This window comes from Benincasa hispida, chromosome 11, assembly GCF_027475165.1.
Source record: "Benincasa hispida cultivar pf3 chromosome 11, pf3_genome.v1.1, whole genome shotgun sequence".
In the NCBI taxonomy this organism is placed as follows: domain Eukaryota; kingdom Viridiplantae; phylum Streptophyta; class Magnoliopsida; order Cucurbitales; family Cucurbitaceae; genus Benincasa; species Benincasa hispida.
In genome coordinates this window covers 68,261,415-68,279,146 of record NC_143488.1, presented here as the reverse complement: position 1 = coordinate 68,279,146, position 17,732 = coordinate 68,261,415, and the positions used below count along the sequence as shown (strand labels likewise).

The following is a 17,732-nucleotide window of genomic DNA, read 5'->3' as shown; positions in this document are numbered from 1 at the left end:
CATTGTACCTACTGCAACATCACTTGCGTTGCCCATGAGAATAAAATGTTGCGTCCAATCCGATGCTATTAGTATCGGAGCTGTAGTCAACGCATATTTCAATGTTTCAAACGTATCGCAGCAGTCGTCATTGAAATTGTAAGGCTGGTTCGCTTCAAATAATGCGCTCAGAGGTCGTGCAATTTGAGAAAATCCTTTAACGAACCTTCGGTAGAAGCAAACATGTCCTAGAAAACTTCGTAAAGCTTTTACATTTGATGGTGGTGGAAGTTTAGCTATGACATCTATCTTGGCTTCATCAACTTCCAACCCAGCTTTAGATACTTTGTGGCCCAAAACTATTCCCTCAGTCACCATGAAGTGACATTTTTCCTAATTCAGCACAAGATTTGTTTCCTCGCATCTAGCAGGACGGCCTCCAAGTTATCTAAGCATGATTGGAATGAGTCTCCAAAGACTAGGAAATCGTCCATGAAGACTTCAACGGTCTTTTCCAAGAAGTCAGAGAAAATTACCATAATACACCTTTGGAATGTTCCAGGTGCGTTGCATAGCCTAAAAGGCATGTGCCTGAACGCGAACGTTCCAAAGAGACAAGTGAATGTTGTCTTTTCCTGATCTTCTGGGTCAATCAAAATCTGGTTATAGCCAGAATATCCATCAAGGAAACAATAAAATTATTTTCCAGCCAGTCTGTCAAGCATTTGGTCGGTAAAGTGAAGGGGGAAGTGGTTCTTCTTTATTGCTGTGTTGAGCTTCCTATAGTCCATACAGATGCGCCAGCTCGTGACAGTCCTTGAAGGAATGAGCTCATTATTGCTAATGACTATCACTGTTGTTCCCCCTTTCTTGGGAACACATTTGACTGGGCTTACCCAGCTGCTGTCGAATATAGGATAGATCACTTCTGCGTCCAACCATTTTAAGATTTCTTTCTTGATCACTTCCTTCATTATGGGGTTCAGCCTTCTTTGAGGCTCAATCGATTTCGACTTCCCTTCTTCCAGCCTGATTTTATGCATGCAATAGGATGGGTTGATGCCACGGATGTCCGCCAGCGTCCAGCCTATTGCACGTATGTGCTTTTCAGCATCTGCAAAAGAGAATGTTCGTTAGGTTTAGTAAGATTCGCGGAAATAATTACAGGTAAAGTTGTATTTGTTCCAAGGAAAGCATATTTAAGGTGACCAGGTAATGGTTTCAACTCGAGTTCGGGTGGTTCCTCTAATGATGGACGCGTTGGTTTCGTCCGTCGCTCACTCAGACTTGGCGGCTCTGGTTCTTTCATGTTCTCCTCCAACGCGAGGACCTCGTATACTTGGGTCACTTCTTCTTCAGGCAACTTTATTCTGTCCAGTTGACATTCTTCACTATCCGGGAACTTTAATGCGTTTAACACATTAAACTCCACCTCTTGATTGTCTACGCGCATAGTCAATTCTCTCTTATTCACATCTATTAAAACTTTCCCAGTGGCTAGAAAGAGGCATCCAAGAATAATTGGTACATCTATGTCTGCTTCATAGTCTAAGATGATAAAATCTGCTGGGAATATGAAGTTGTCAACTTTTACCAGAACGTCTTCAATCTTTTCTTCAGGGTACTTGATCGTTCTGTCAGCGAGTTGAAGAGTAACAAAAGTGGGTTGTGCTTCACCAATTCCCAATTTCTTGAAGATTGAGAGTGGCATGAGATTAATGCTTGCTCCCAAATCGCACAACGCATGTCCCACATCCAACCCTTTGATCGAGCACGGGACTATGAAGCTCTCAAGGTCCTTCTGTTCCTTGGGTAGGTTGTTGCTTACTAACGCATTGCACTCCTACATTAGCGCAATTACCTTCGTCTCGTTGACTCTTCTTTTCTTTGTCAAAATGTCCTTAAAAAATTTGACATATTTTGACATTTGCTCCAAGGCCACTACAAGTGGAATATTGATATGCAATTGCCTCAGGAGTTCAAGAAAACGCTTAAATTGTTGTTCATCATTCTTCTTCATCAAGCATCTAGGGAATGGTGCGTTCAGCTGCACCGCAGGTTTTCCCGTGTTAGACGTGCTTGGCTCTGAATGGCTTGTGGTTTTAGGAATTCTTTCTTTTTGATCTTCTAATGCTATTGAACGTGTGTTGCATTCTTTTGAAGGACTGTTGTTTCTTGGATTCATGGTTCTTTCTTCAAGAGCTTTGCCACTTCGCAATGTCACTGCGTGACATTGCTTCTTCCCATTGTTATTCCCAGGGGTTTTAGTGTTGCTAGGCAAGACTCCAGGCTGCCTATTCTTTAACTCACTCACTATCTGTCCCACCAAAACCTCCAGGTTTCTGATAAACGACACCTGGCTTTTCAGCAATGCATCAATCTGGGCGATACACTCCTTTAATAAGTTTTCAAGCGGAGGCGCCAAAAACTTGTTCATTGCTATTGTGATTCGAGCTGGGTGTGTATTGTTTAAAATGAATTGGAAAAATAAGTTCTAAGTATGAATGATGCGTTTATGCTTTGATGTGTTGATGTATTCGTAATGCGTTGGTGCGTTATAGATGTGCAACAGAACGCACCTCTATTAAAAGGTTGTTGGTGTGGTTAATGCATTGGTTGGAATGCAGGCAGCGGTTCTTGCCTTTACTGCTGGTTCGCCCCTGGGTGGTTCTCCTATTGATTTCCTATCCAAGCAAAATTTGGATGGTTCCTCCATCGGGGATTATATGTATTTGAAAATGGGTTATTTTTAATGAAGCATACTGATTGCGGATTTTGTGGGCAATCAGCGTAGGAATGGGGATTTCCATAGCCCACACAACTAACCATAGGTTGCACAAATGTGTCTACCTGATTTACCTTTTGTTAAGTTGATGCATTCCCTAATGACATGTTTTGTAAAAGGTTGGTCATAGTAGCCACTTGTGTAGAGAGTGTGGCTATTGCATTAGAATCGATAGAATTAACATTCTGAGATCTCCTCTTTCTATCAGCTCTTGCGTCATACGTATCGTCCACCCATTCCATGTTGTGCTTAGCAATGCGGTCTAATATCTCCTTAGCTTCAATATTAGATTTATCCATAATTCCACCAGCTGCAGCTGCATCGGCTGCCATCTGCGATGCTCTATTCAATCCACCATAAAAAGTCTCCATCTGGATGGTTAGTGGTAATCCATGGTTCGGACAATTTTTGACCAATCCCTTAAAACGCTCCCATGCGACGCTTAAGGTTTCAGCTTCTTCTTGCTCAAAGTCCATGATCTCTCAACGCCTCCTTGCGTTGGTGGTAGGTGGGAAATATTTTTGCAAGAATTTCTCCACCAACTTCTCCCAGGTTGTGATTTCACCAGGCTCTAGTGAGCTTACCCATTGTTTTGCGTCATCACACAAAGAATAGGGGAACAAAGATAGCCTGATCGCTTCTGTGGTGATTCCAGGAATCACAAATGAGTTACACGTTTCTAGGAAACGTTTCATGTGGGCGTGAGGATCTTCTCCACGACCACCCCCAAATTGTCCAGCAGTTTAGAGCATTTGAAGCATCACAGATTTTATTTCGAATCTTGTCCCATCTGGCGTTGGGTATATGATCCTTGGTGAGAAATCATACAATACAAGAGATCCATACTCCCTCATGGGACGCGTACTATTGTTTGCCATTAGGATCGAAGTTTGCGCAGCATGAGCTAGTTGTTGAGCTAAGTTCTGATTTGCCTGTTCGTCCGCCATTTCTTGTTGCCTGTTTTGTTGTCTGAGAAGTTGTTGCCTCAACCTATAACGACGATTAGATCGGTTTCTACGTCGGAAGGTCCTTTCAAACTTGGGGTCGTATACAAGTTCAGGAGTGCTCTCCCTGCTCATAAACGTTTACAAGCTTTGGCTTAGCTCGTAATACTCCCTAGGCTGAAGTGTTCCTACAAAAGATACAAGCAAAATTTCTGGTTAGTTTTGATGTTGAATCCCCGGTAACGGCACCAAAAACTTCTTCGTTTCTATCGTGATTCGAGCTAGGAGTGTATTGTATAAAATGATTTGGAAAAATAAGTTCTAAGTATGAATGATGCGTTGATACTTTGATGCGTTTATGTATTCGTAACGCATTGATGCGTTAGAGATGTGCAACAGAACGCACAACACTTCTTTATTGACGTTCAAGTTTTCCTAAATCAGACCCAAGTATAAATCCAATTTAGGTTCCTAGTAAGTCCAGGGTCAAACTCAGGGATTCAGATTAAGCTAACGCAAACCTTGCATTGTAACTATTGTAGGGATTTCCTAAATGTATGGAGAAATGTGTTATTTACACTAAGATTATGTGTGTGTACAAGAAGATACAAAAGGGTTGAGCAGAGAATGATGGGTCGTGTGAAAATGGATTTTTAATGCAAGTGGCATGCGTCGATCTAAGTTGAGTGTACACGAACTAGAATGTGATGTGAATGAGATGATTTGTTTATCTTTGTTTATGCGTTAGACTATATTCGACACTTTTCAATGCGAATAACAATAGTACAGGATGCAATAAAACACTAGTAATTCTATCTCTAGATGTACTATGCGTTCTACTTGATGATGGCTTACTTATTCTCTCGAATAGTCTAAGCTAAAGATGCTTTTACCAATTGATCAAGTTGGCTTAAGCGTTTGAAATGAAATTTTGCATGAAGTATAGATGCATCCAACATAAACAAGAAATAAACAATGGCAAAGTGTGATAGATCAAATATATGAATTTATAAAGAAGCAGATTGTCTTTACAAAAGTAATACTTAATCAGATGAAATGATGAAAGCGATAAATGAGATGAAAAGAACTGATCAAGCCGCAGTATACAATCTCTTGTCCTCTTTGGCTCATTTCTAGTTGTGTACAATCACTTGTATAAGAATTGGACAAAGTGTCTCTCTCAGGCTCGGCTTCCTCTGCTCCTTGATCGGCGGTGATGGTGGTTCTCTTTTCTTCTACTCTACTTGGCACCACATCACAGCTCTAAAGATCTAAAACTACGACTAAGCTAATACTGAGAGTGAGAAATTAAAATTTCTGAACTCCGAACTCTTGAGAGATTTCATCTATTTATAGGCGTTGGTCATCTCCAGCTTGGTGATGGGCAGCATTAAAGTCCATACCCTAGTCAGCCACCTGACACTCAGAAGCTTTTCAGACGCCGCCTACTGTAGGTGCCCATGCTTGCAAGTGGTGATTTGACACAAATAGCCTGAATCAATCAATCTTCTTTGCGTTGAATCCCTCCGACGCATGGCCCATGCGTTAGAACTTGCCTACGACACTTTCTTAATCATGCGTTAGACTCTTGTTGAAATCCTGCAATATAATGTGTTAGTGCCGCAGTATTTTAGTAATAAACATCCTTTTGCATGAGTTTGCTAATGTTTGAGTAATTCCATGCGTTTCTTCTAAAAATGAGGAGAATTTATCATTAAAAACTTTAGTTATTCCAACTTAAGAGCTAAAATAACTTGTATTTCTACAAGTTATCATTAACAGTTTTAATCATTTAACATGTAATTTAAACGTACTAGAAAATGATGATTCTAAATTTGTTTTAACAGAAGAATGTCCTTTATCTCCCAACTCATCTACAAATAAAAAAGTTTTGAACTTCATAGATAAGGTTATGAAAGTAGCATGACAAAGTAAATATGATTTACTTGTCATTGAAACATGGTTAGTGGAAAATGATTAAAAAAAGAATTGGATAGTAGATTTAGGTGCCGCTAATCATATCTGTACTTTCGCTCAGGAAACTAGTTCCTAGAGACAGCTTACAAAAGGCAAAGAAACCTTTAAGATAGGAACCGAGGCGGTTATTTCAGCTAAAGCGGTGGGAGATATGTGTTGGATTGTATGTCCTAAAACTCGTAGTTTGTACAGTTAAACATATTCTATTATCAATAAAGATGTTATTCGACATTACTTCAATAAAGTTGTTATTGAATCTATAAATTGCACATATAATGTCTAAATCCAATAAACTAAGATCCATGACTATTATATGAATACTAGAACTTTATGCGGAGATATAAAAGCGGATCAAATTCGAATAAATAGTCAAAATGATCTATAGTATACGAATAAGGTTGGTGCCTTATTCTGGTAACACTATTAGATGCGGCTCATTCTGTAGTTGTTACAAGTTGTTGTAAAGATGCTATAAACGAAGTGATATTGATTCATTCATGTATTGACATAAGGAGTGGGGGCGTCATATTTTAGACTGACTATTTCGTTTGCATAAGATCAGACCAAGAAATAAGTCACTATTACTTTATAATGTTGTTTACTATTTAAGACTGATTATTTCGCTTAGACGACCTAGGTAACTCAATTTTAATTCTGAGCTAACTATGAACTTCTCTTTATTGGGGATTATCCTTAGATTTGAATAAGTGAGGGTTGGCTTAACAGTGCCGGCTCAATAAGCCTCACATTTCAGGAGTAAGACCGAGAAGATAGCTGGAGACATAGGGTGCAATAAGGAATTCACGCCTACCCTATTTAGGGATAGGAGAAAGGTTGTTCTCTTAAGTACTGAATCTAGGTCTTGAACAAAGGGCCTACCCTCTCATTGGCTCGAGAGGGATCTGGTTTAGTGAAATGATCATAAACCAATTGTTCATTAGAGGATCAGTGGAACTTAAAGAGCAAGATGTAATATCAGGGGTAAAAATAGAATATTGACCCAGCCGGTATTATGAACAACCTGTGAAGGGTCTACTTATTGATTATGGTTCAATCAAGTAGACACAAATATATCTACTGTGAGAAGAGTGCAACTATCGAGCTATAATGGTGTGACTTAATAGTTAATGAATACTGATTAATTTGGTCTAAAGAGTTTTAGCCAATTAATCTTAAATCATTGGAGCTCATGATCTGTAGGTCCATAAAGTCCCTCTACTAGCTCGTAAAACATGAACACATTGAATTAATGAATAGAGTGAATTTAGAATGATATCAATTTGAATTGTTCAAATTGAATTTCAATTTGAAATGTTCAAATTAAAATCAAGGTTTGAATTTAAATAATTCAAATTCAAATTTGGGTTTGTATAATTATATTTGATATAATTAATTAATGTTTAATTTATCGAAATTAAATGAAATTGAAGATTTTATAATATCTAAATATTGATTTAAATATTAATTACATGAATAGGAGTCATGTTTTAAATTAGGTGTGTGATTAATTTAATATTTTATATTAAATTATTATTTAATTAATTAATTATGTTTAATTAATTAAAATTAAATTAATTTCTCTTTTTATTTCAAAATTTAGAATTTGAAATTTTGATTTTGATTTTAATTAATTTTAAATTAATTGAAATTAAAAACAAATAAAAAAGAAAATAGAAATTTGAAAAAAAAAAAAAGTGGAAACATCCCACTTTTGTGAAGTAGGAGGTGTTTCCTCTTCAATTACACACCTTGCCCACTTAATTTCAGGTGATGGAAGTATCAGTGTTGTTGAACTTTAGTGTTTTCATGTGAATCAGATATAAGACCTCTTCAATTTAAAGATGTGATCAAGAGTTTTTTAGCCGCTGGAAAAGTTCTTGCTACAGTATTCTTCTTCTTAACAAAAACCCATTTTTTCTTCACAAATTCACTCTATTTTGGAGTTCCACCACTCAAATTCAAGGCTGAGAATAGTAGAGAAAATCTCTTGGTGATTCACTGTTGAATTGGAGCTGAAATCACGTGAAGAGCAACTTGGAATTGAGAGAATTTATCAAATGTATGTTGTGAAGAAACCCTCTTCTTAAATTTTAGTTTAAACATGCTTTTAGAACTCAAATTAAATATAATTAGAGTGCTTATTGATTTTGTTTGCTTCTGTTGCATGCTAGTAGATCCTAACAATTGGTATCAGAGCGTGATTTAAGCATTCAATTAGCGTTAATTTGAGTTTTAGTAAGCTGTATGAAAATGATTAACTGATATGATTTTTCTGAGTTTTGGCATTGTTTTCTCTTCAATTTTGTTGTAATTCTTGTAATTGGTTCTTGTTTGATGGGCCTTAATGTGTGTTTAAGTATCTGTAATTTGATTGGAGTCATTAGAGTTGCAATTAAGATGTAATTGAAGAAAGAAGTGAAGAAGTAGAGCAATAGGAACTGGATTTTGCAACCACTATCACATACTCGATGCTCAATGGAATACTTGATGGCTTACTCGATGAGATTATAACAGGAAAGGTCTCAACTTCCCCAGATAGGCGTACTTCAGGTAGTCTGGAAGCTCTTTCAACTCCAATTTAGGTGCTTGCAAAATAAAAGGAAGCACCTTGTCAAAGGGTTCATCATCAGAATATAAGGGCATACGTACCGGCTCTGTCATAGACAAGGTGGCAAGCTCTCCAAGGGGATCAAATCTCCTGAGCCATCCTCATCGTCGTCATAGACGTCCCAAAACATCCTACTCAAGAGAGTCAAACATGTCAATCTGGCACAAAGAATGTACTTGCCCTATGGTGGAAGTTTTCATGCCATAAAAAATATCAAATTTAACCAACTCACCATCGAACTCCACCGATAAAGCGCCCTCATCCACCTCAATCTTAGTCTTGCCTATCTTAATAAAAGGCCGACCAAGTAAGATAGATGCAGATGAGATAGATGTGGGCTCTTCCATTTTAAGAACATAGAAACCAGCAGGAAAAAGAAATTCATTGACCTGAACTAGGACATCCTCTATGACTCCTAATGGGTATATAAAAGGCCTATCAACTAATTGAATGACAACTTCAGTTTCAGTTAGGTCCTTTAATTTTAATTCTTGATAAATTGAATAAGGCATAATATTTATTGACGCGCCCAAATCTAGCATGGCTCTATAAAATTTTCTTTTTCTTATAATGCAAGTGAGAGAAAACATACATGGATCCTTCTGTTTTTTGGCAAGTTTTTCTAAAGGATCGCAGAAATAGATTGACTTACTACCATCCTCTCTTTTTCCTTGGCTTGTCTTTTCCTCGTGCAAAGCTCCTTTCGAAATTTGGCATCTTTAGAAATTTTCTTGACGGTATCGAGGAGAAGAATATTTATCTCTACCCTTCTAAACATCTCCAAAAGCTCCTTGTCCTTGTCTGCAGTAGGTTCCTTTGGCCTTGCAAGCCTGGAAGGAAAAAGCGCTTTAGGCACATACGCATTTAAAGAAGAATAAGTGTGAGAAGATACTCCCTGTTTGTTTTGTGGTGGTAAGACGGTTGAATTTGAAGAAGAAATTCTTGGACTCTCCAATTTTAGTTCTTTCACGGACTCAACAGGTGGCTCCATCTCCTTGCCACTTCTTAACGTGACCGCACTAATATTTTCTCTAAGAATTGACTCAGGCTGGGATGGAAGTTTGCCAGATTGTCTTTCCAATATGCTCATAGAGGTGGTTAGCTATGAGAGTTGGGTGCCCAAAGCTTCAATGGCTTTCTTTGTATCCTGCTAAAAATTTTGTGTATCCTGTTGAAACTTAAAAGAGTTGTCAGCAAGGCTTTTAACAATGTCTTCTAAGGACATACCTGAACCAGACAAAGCTCCATAATGAGGCTGAGTCTACTCATTCTAGTCTCCTCATTTGAAGTTTGGGTGGTCTCTCCACCCAAGATTGTAAATCTGATTGAAGGGGTCCCACCTTCTGTTTTGCCTATTGTAATTGTAGCCTCCAATGACATTTACCTCAGGAATTGCTCCTTGCAGAGCACTTGGGCAAACATCAGCTGAATGGCCAGTCCCATTACATACTTGGCAAATAGTAGTGGGCCGTGAAATCTCCATTTTTTCCAACTACTTAACAATAGAAACTAAGTCAGATATTTCTTTCTTACGTTCACTTACCTCATTGGCGGATTTGACACTGACTGCAGCTCTAGTTTCAAACTGTTGAGAATTTTCAGCCATTGTAGCTCTTAGATCCATTGCCTTAGTTGAGGTTTTATTGACTAAGGCTCCTTCTGCAGCTGCATCTATGCTGCTTTTGTCGGTCTGCATTAGTCCCTCGTAAAAGTATTGGATCAAGAGTTGGTCTAAGACCTGATGATGGGGGAACTTGGCACAGGTCTTTTTTAATCATTCCCAATACTCATAAAGGGTCTTCCCATCGAACTACATGATGCTGTAAATTTCCTTTCTGACACTAGTAGCTCGGGATGCAAAAAAGAACTTCTCCAAGAACTCTGCAATTCTTCCCAGGATGTGATGCTCCCTGGTGGAAGAATGTAGAGCCACTCCTTGGCATCTCCCTTCAATGAAAAGGGGAATGTTCTCATATTTGTCTGCTCCTCCATTAGGTTTCATCCCATTGCACACCACATAGAATTCCTTCAAATGTTTGTGTGGATCCTCGCCCTGTGGGCCAAAAAATACAGGAAGTAAGTGAATTAAGCCAGATTTAAGCTAAAAGTTACCTATTGTCTTAGGATATATGCACAAGGGTTGTTGAGTGAAGTCAGGTGTTGCAAGCTCCTTGAGGGTTTTTTTCTCGTTCCACCATCACTGGAAAATATTCAGGAATCCTTTCTTCTCCTGATGTGTCTCCAACACAAATCTCTCTATCAAGCGCAGCTTACTATCTTCTTTCTCTTCTAATTCTCCGCTCCTCCCTAGAAATATCTACAAAATACAATTGTTTAGCACCTTTGGGAGTGTGGGACATGCACCAAAAGGAAAAATTGATTAGCAAGGATAAACAGTACAAGTTTCAAAAATCAAGGATTCCATCGGCTCCTCGAAAATGGTGCCAATTTGGTGGGCTGTCAGATTCACCGTCATCCGTGAATCCGCGCCTATGCAACTAAAATTTGTATGCACCGAACTAGCCCCTTATACTAACTAATAGTACAGTAGTAAGTCTGGGGTCGAACCACAGAGGATTGAATATGGATTCCTTAAATATTGGAACTTGTAGGAAGTAACCAAAGGGAGGGAGGTGGGTTTCCTGTGAAGAGTTGTGAATTAAATTGCAAGAGAATAAAAAGTGTGCAACGTAAACGAATGCACAAAATTATCATGGACTCATCAAAAGATGCGTGAGAATATTTGAATTAAAATTGAGCCTACTCGGTTAGAATCTTACCGAGTAGTCCATAAAATCACGTTAATTAACAGAAAAGTGAGAATCCTCAACTAATCAATCAATCAACAAGCATTAAGATTCAAGGCAAAGCTAAGTCAATTAATTGATTTCCATCATCTAACCAATTAATTGAGCGAGATTTATCTAAGTTAAAAAGTAAATGCTTGCTAAATGGAATCCCAAATTAAAACAACAAACTAACTTAACTCATGCTTCTAAGTGACGACTACATAACGATTACAAATTAGGGCCAATCAAAGCAATCTATTAAACATGCACAGCTAATTTTTCAAATTATCCCATACACGAAAAATGAAGAATATGCTCAAGATAAATTCTCATCAATTCATAATAAAACTCATAGAATTACAATACGAGTCTCGAGAATTGAATCGAAACCAAACTAAACTAACAAACCCAAATTAATCCAACTGATTGTACACTCGAGTCCAATAAAATAATCAATTTGACCAAATTAAGTAGCTAAACAATCCTGGGTTAATCGGAAGAAGATAGCACATTTCCAATGTTATCAGGAAGATAAAGTATTTGTATAGACAAATTCTACATTCCTATTAAAGATCATTAACCTTGCAGTAGGCTAGTATTAAGCGAAATGACCAGAGAAACTACAAATAAATCAACAAGAGGTATTGATCGAGCAAGACCATCAACAAGAGTTGTTGGTGAGACTGGTACTTCACATCCTTCTAAAAGTTAAGCATGCCTCGACATAGTGGGAGGGTTGTGCAACAGCCTGACTGGTACATGGGTTTAATTGAAACTCAGATCATCATACCTGATGATGCATTAGAGGATCCATTGACTTTTAAACAAGCAATGGGTGATGTGGATAAGGACTAGCGAATAAAAGCCATGGACCTTAAAGTGAAGTCAATGTACTTTAATTCAGTCTGGGATCTTGTAGATCAACCAGAAGGGATAAAACCTATCGATTGTAAGTGAATCTACAAAAGAAAACAAGACCAAGCTGGTAAGGTACAGACCTACAAAGCTAGGCTTGTGGCAAAAGGGTTTACCTAAAGAGAGAGGGTAGACTATGAAGATACCTTCTCTCTGGTTGCCATGATCAAGTTTGTTAGGATACTCTTATCCATTGACGCATTTTATGATTATGAAATCTGGAAAATGGATGTCAAGAAAACCTTTTTAAATGGCTATCTTGAAGAGAGTATTTATATGTCTCAACCAGAAGGGTTTATAGAATAAGGTCAAGAGCAAAAAAAATTGCAAGCTTAATAGATCCATTTATGGGTTGAAACAAGTGTCTCGATCCTGAAATATGAGATCTGACACTGCGATCAAATCTTACGGCTTTGAATAGAACGTTGACGAACCTTGTGTTTATAAGAAGATCGTCAACAAAACTATAGTTTTTCTAGTTTTATATGTTGATGATATTCTACTAATAGGAAATGAAGTAGATTTTCTTGCTGACATTAAGAGATAGCTAGCTAAGCAATTCCAAATGAAAGATTTGGGAAAAGCACAGTATGTTTTGGGATCCAAATAGTTCGAAATCACAAAAACAAAACTTTAGCTTTATCTCAAACGTCTTATATAGACAAGATGTTGTCTAGATATAAAATGCAGGATTCTAAGATAGGTATATTACCTTTTAAGGCATGGAATTCATCTGTCTAAGAACAGTGCCCTAATACACCTCAAGAAGTTGAGATTTAAAACAAATTTCATATGCATCAGCAATAGGGAGTTTAATGTATGCCATGTTTTGTAGTCGTCTTGACATATGCTATGCAATTGGAATCATCAGCAGATTTCAGTCCAATCCTAGATATGGTCATGAAGGAAACCAAACATGAGGATTTCTATGAGGAGCGGAAGGATCGTTCCAAATTCCATTTGAATTGAACACAATTCTAACAGGTCATGCACAAAACAAAATTACATCATGCTATAATAGGAATCAAGGAATAGAATATGCGTACCTTTGAAGAATCATTCTTCAAACTCCCTCGATCAATCTAATGCGTCCAAGAACAGCAACATGAATGCAACGACCGGAACAACACGATCACCAGCACAAACACAACGAATACAGTGAATATCCTCCAAGAAACCAATCGAGTCACACTCGATTCACGCAGTGAGTGAGGACACCACCACAATGGTTACCTTGGTATTCTCGGTGTGAGAATCCAGCAGTTGTGGGCTCTGTATGATCTTGGCTTGAGGAAGAGACTGGAGAACAAAGATCGTGTAGACGATCGAGCAAGCGGGAGATAGGAAGTTGTCTATCGTATAGACGATGTGCTCGATCGTTTAGTAAATGACAGTTTATCATATAGATAAAGCCACTCGTTCATTTAGCTACGATCAGCTGATGAACTATCGTATAGTCAAAACTCCACGATCGTTTAGTCTCTGCTAGCTATAGCTTAGTGAAACTCTTTCACTTGATAGCTTCTCCGTGAGTTATTTCTAAATGAGGCAACCCTTCTAAATTTAGAAAAACAATTTTCCTTTTATCTCACGGTTGTCATAAAACCACCAATAACCTCTCACTCAATTGATTATTAGAGAAAAAGAATTAATGATCAAATAATTAATATATTATAAATAAATATGATAACCAACTTACCATATTATATTTATAACCTATAGTTTTAATATTTCATCTCATGAAACATACAAACCATAGTTCTTTTTCTATTTTATGGTACTTAATGTAAATCATATTTACATTAATCTTCCACTTGATGTATCTCATACATCACACCAATTATATCATATATAATTGAATTTCCTCTTGTTAATTTGAACACTTCAAATCAACTCCAAGAACTGATTCTCAACTTGAATCCATTGAGCTACCAAGAAGATCTTATGGACCTGTAGCTTGAAGCTCCAACGGTATGTGAATAGCTGACTAAACTCTTTAGTCATGGGATCCACCATCCATTAACTATCACGCACTATACTAAAGACTGACAGCTGCACTCTTCTCACTACAAATATATTTCTGTGTCCATATGAACCAATCAACAATGTGATAACTCTTCACAGATCGCTCGTAAGTACAGTTGGGCGAATTTACCATTTTGCCCATGTAGTTACATCTAACTCCTTAAGTACCACTGATTCCTTTAATGAACAATAAGTCATAGTCCTACTATGACTGGGTCCTCTCTTCCAAAGAGAGGATGTGGCTACTATGTTCAAGACCCGGAATCATCCCTTATAGGAGCAATCTATCTACTTACCCCTGCTTCGAGGAAGGAGTGAATTCCATCTTTTGTAACTAGTTCCCAACTCCCCAATCAGACAAATCCTCAAAAAGGTAGGCTTGTTGAGTTGCCAATCTGCCCACTCTCACCCATACTAATCAAAGGACCGCCCTCATAAGCAGGAGTTTCCAAAACACTCAGGATTAAGGTCATGTCACCTATGGTCGTTTAAGTGATATATAAGTCTTAATTTACAACAGCGTTATATAAAGAGATGAATCATCTCGTGGTCCGGTCGTATACAAACTCTTTGTATAGGACACCCCAACTCGCATGTCTCCACATGAATGGTCAAGATCATACCATCTGTAGTAGTTCACAATACTTGTAAACCTCTACAAAGTGGGTCGTATCCGTAGTGTCACCAGGATAAGGTATCCCTCTTTTATTCTTATACTACAGACCTTTTAGGTTATTACTTAAGGCATGATCCACTTGTATATCTCATATACATGCTTAAATTTACATACAATAACCACGGATCTTTGTTTATTGGATTTGAGTAAATGCAAAATAAAATAACTTATTTTATTAATAACAATGTGTACAATGTTTACAAACTACAAGACCCCGGGAGAATTAGAACCCCAATCCCAATAGATCATTGGACTTCTGTTTAAAACATCCTCAAGTATCTTTAGAGAATGAGAGACTATATGCTTGTGTATAGTGCGAAGGATCTGACCCTTACTAGATACATTGATTCTGACTTTCAAACCAATATAGATTCTAGAAAATCTACTTAGGGTTAGTATTCACTCTAAACAGAGGAGCTATAGTGTGAAGGATATAAAGCAAAGTTGTATTGCTGACTCCAACATGGAAGCTGAGTATGTAGTTGTAGGTGAAGCAACCAAAGAAGTAGTATGGCTCAGAAATTTCCTGACTAATTTGAATGTAGTTCAAAATATGCATCTTCTGATCACCCTGCATTGTGATAATAGTAGAGCAGTTGCAAACTTAAAGGAACCTAGAAGCCATAAGCGCGAAAAACACATCAAGCGCAAGTACCATCTCATCAAGGAGATCATACACCGAGGAGACGTGAATGTCATGCATATTTCCTCTGAAGATAACTTGGTTGATCCATCTACAAAAGCCCTCTCGGCTATAGTGTTTGAGAGTCATCTAGTGGGACTAGGATTGTGGTATAGATAGAACTAGAGTAAGTGGGAGAAGTACTAGGTATCTGATGCTCTGGCTTATTGTATTTATTCCCTCATTACTCAACACTGTATATATTCATCCACTAGAATTTTAGTCCAAATAGGAGTTTGTTACGTTATATGTCCTAAAACTCGCAATTTGTAAAGTTAAACATATTTTATTATCAATCAAAGATGTTATTGACATTTATTCAATAAAGTTGTTGAATGTGTAAATTGCACTTATAAAGACTAAATCCAATAAACTAAAGATCCATGACTTTTACATGAATACTTGAACTTTATGTGGAGACATAAAGATAGGATCAAGTTTGAGTAAAAATCCAAAACGGTCTATAGTATGTGAATAAGGTTGGGTACCTTATTCTAGTAACACTATTGGATGTGACTTGCTTTGTAGATAGCACAAACGATGTGAAATTGAATCGTTCATGTGGAGACATGAGAAGTGGGGGTGTATTATGCAATGAGTTTGCATAAGATCGGATCAAGAATTAACTCACTCTTACTTTGTAAACAATGTTTACTGTTTAAGACTGATTGTTTCGAATAAAATTACCTAGGTAACTCGACCATAATCCTGAACTAACTATGCATTCCTGTTTGCGTAGGTGAGGGTTGGCTCAACAGCGCCAGCTCAATAAGCCTCCCATTTCAAAGGTAAGACTAGGTAGATAGCTGGGGACATAGGGTGCAAGATGGAATTCACACCTATCCAATTTAGGGTTAGTAGAAAGGTTGCTCTCTTAAGTACTAAATCCAGGTCTTGAACAAGGGGCCCCACCCTTTCATTAACCCGAGAGGGATTTGATTTAGTGATTGGATCACAAACCAATTGTTCATTGGAGGATCAATGGAACTTAAGAAACAAGATGTAATTTCGGAGGTAGAACAGCAACTGACCCAGCCGTTATTACAAACAACCTATGAAGGGTCGACTTACTAATTATGGTGAAATCAAGTAGAAAGAAATATATCTACTGTGAAGAGAGTGCAACTATCGAGTTATAGTGGTGTGTCTCAGTAGTTAACGAATATTGATTAATTCGGTCTAAAAAATTTAGCCAATTAATCTTAAATCGTTGGAGCTCATGATCTGTAGATCCATAAGGTCCCTCTACTAGCTCGTAAAATATGAACACCTTGGATTAGTGAATTGAGTGGTTTTGAAATGTTCAAAATCAAAATTAAGTTTTCAATTTGAAGTGTTCAAATTGAATTTTAATTTGAAATATTCAATTTACAAATTAGGGTTTGAATTTGAAATGTTCAATTTCAAATTAGGATTTGCGTAATTATATTTGATATAATTAATGTTTAATTTTGTTGAAATTAAATGAAATTGGAGAGTTTAAAATATTTAAATATTGATTTAGATATTACATGAATTGGATTCATGTTTAAATTAAGTGTTTGATTAATTTGATATTTGATATTAAATTAACATAAAAAATTTATTTTATTTATCAAATTCAATTTTAGAAATGAATTTTGGTTTTGATTAATTTTGAATTAAACCAAACAAATTGAAAATCAATGGAAAAATCCATTTTCAATAGTGGAAATTTCTATGGTTTTGTGGCTTAATCTAAAAACAACAATTATACCACTTTTATAATGCTAACTGAAGTGGCTATCAACATGATGGCTGATTAATTGCATGTATCATATACATAAAAACACTTCAATTTTTATTTGTAAGGGAAAAAATACTTGATGAACTTCAAATTTTCTGCAGAAAATAGTTTCTGTTCAAACACTCTTCATCTCCCTTCACAATTCACTTCAATCTTGAGTTCTACCACTCAAATCCAAGGCTGAAAAAAGTAGAGAAGACACTCTTGGTGGTCTATTACTAGTTTGAAGCACAAATTTGTGGAGTAGCTCGGATTTGGAGGATTCTTCAAAGGTAATTGTTCTAGAAACTCTATTCTTTGATAAAACCATGTTTAAATGCTTTTAGAATTCAAATTAAGTGTAATTAGAGTGTTTATTGATTCTAATTACTTTCATTGCTTGCTTGTACTTTCCATCATGCAGAGGGTGGAAATTAAGCCCAATGAAACTGGCAGAAAGACAAGTTTGATGTGACTTTATTGCATCAAGTCTAGTCTTCATGGCTTCACCTCATCTGCGAGATCAAGTCTGGTCTGCCTTGCTTTACCTCGTATGCAAGATCAAGTTCAATCCTCATGGCTCCGCACCATATGCGAGATCAAGTTCA

General features: G+C 37.1%; 1 protein-coding gene, 1 non-coding gene and 1 pseudogene across 2 annotated transcripts; 1 reads left to right on the top strand and 2 right to left on the bottom strand.

Annotated features, from left to right (window-relative positions):
• Positions 1-2,844: 2,844 nt before the first annotated feature.
• LOC150032832 (uncharacterized) lies at positions 2,845-3,843 on the bottom strand (annotated as a pseudogene).
• On the top strand, positions 3,152-3,255 carry LOC120092308 (small nucleolar RNA R71). The gene has a single exon (XR_005486014.1). It is a non-coding gene; the product is annotated as a small nucleolar RNA R71 (small nucleolar RNA).
• A 4,347-nt stretch (positions 3,844-8,190) lies between the features above and the next one.
• On the bottom strand, positions 8,191-9,383 carry LOC150032831 (uncharacterized). The gene is made up of 3 exons (XM_090307042.1): positions 8,949-9,383; positions 8,474-8,769; positions 8,191-8,383 (listed from the first exon to the last, which is right to left on the bottom strand). Exons 1-3 carry the CDS (start codon positions 9,381-9,383, stop codon positions 8,191-8,193), a joined length of 924 nt encoding a protein of 307 aa, XP_090163168.1.
• Positions 9,384-17,732: the final 8,349 nt, after the last annotated feature.

Excerpts from the sequence above, each read along its gene's own strand:
- LOC150032831 (XM_090307042.1), bottom strand. The coding sequence starts at position 9,383 with ATGAGCATATTGGAAAGACAATCTGGCAAACTTCCATCCCAGCCTGAG. Across the intron at positions 8,770-8,948 it reads CCAAGGAAAAAGAGAGGATG|GACCTAACTGAAACTGAAGT; the intron begins GTAGTAAGTCAA and ends TTAAAATTAAAG. Across the intron at positions 8,384-8,473 it reads ATGAAAACTTCCACCATAGG|GAGATTTGATCCCCTTGGAG; the intron begins GCAAGTACATTC and ends AGGATGGCTCAG.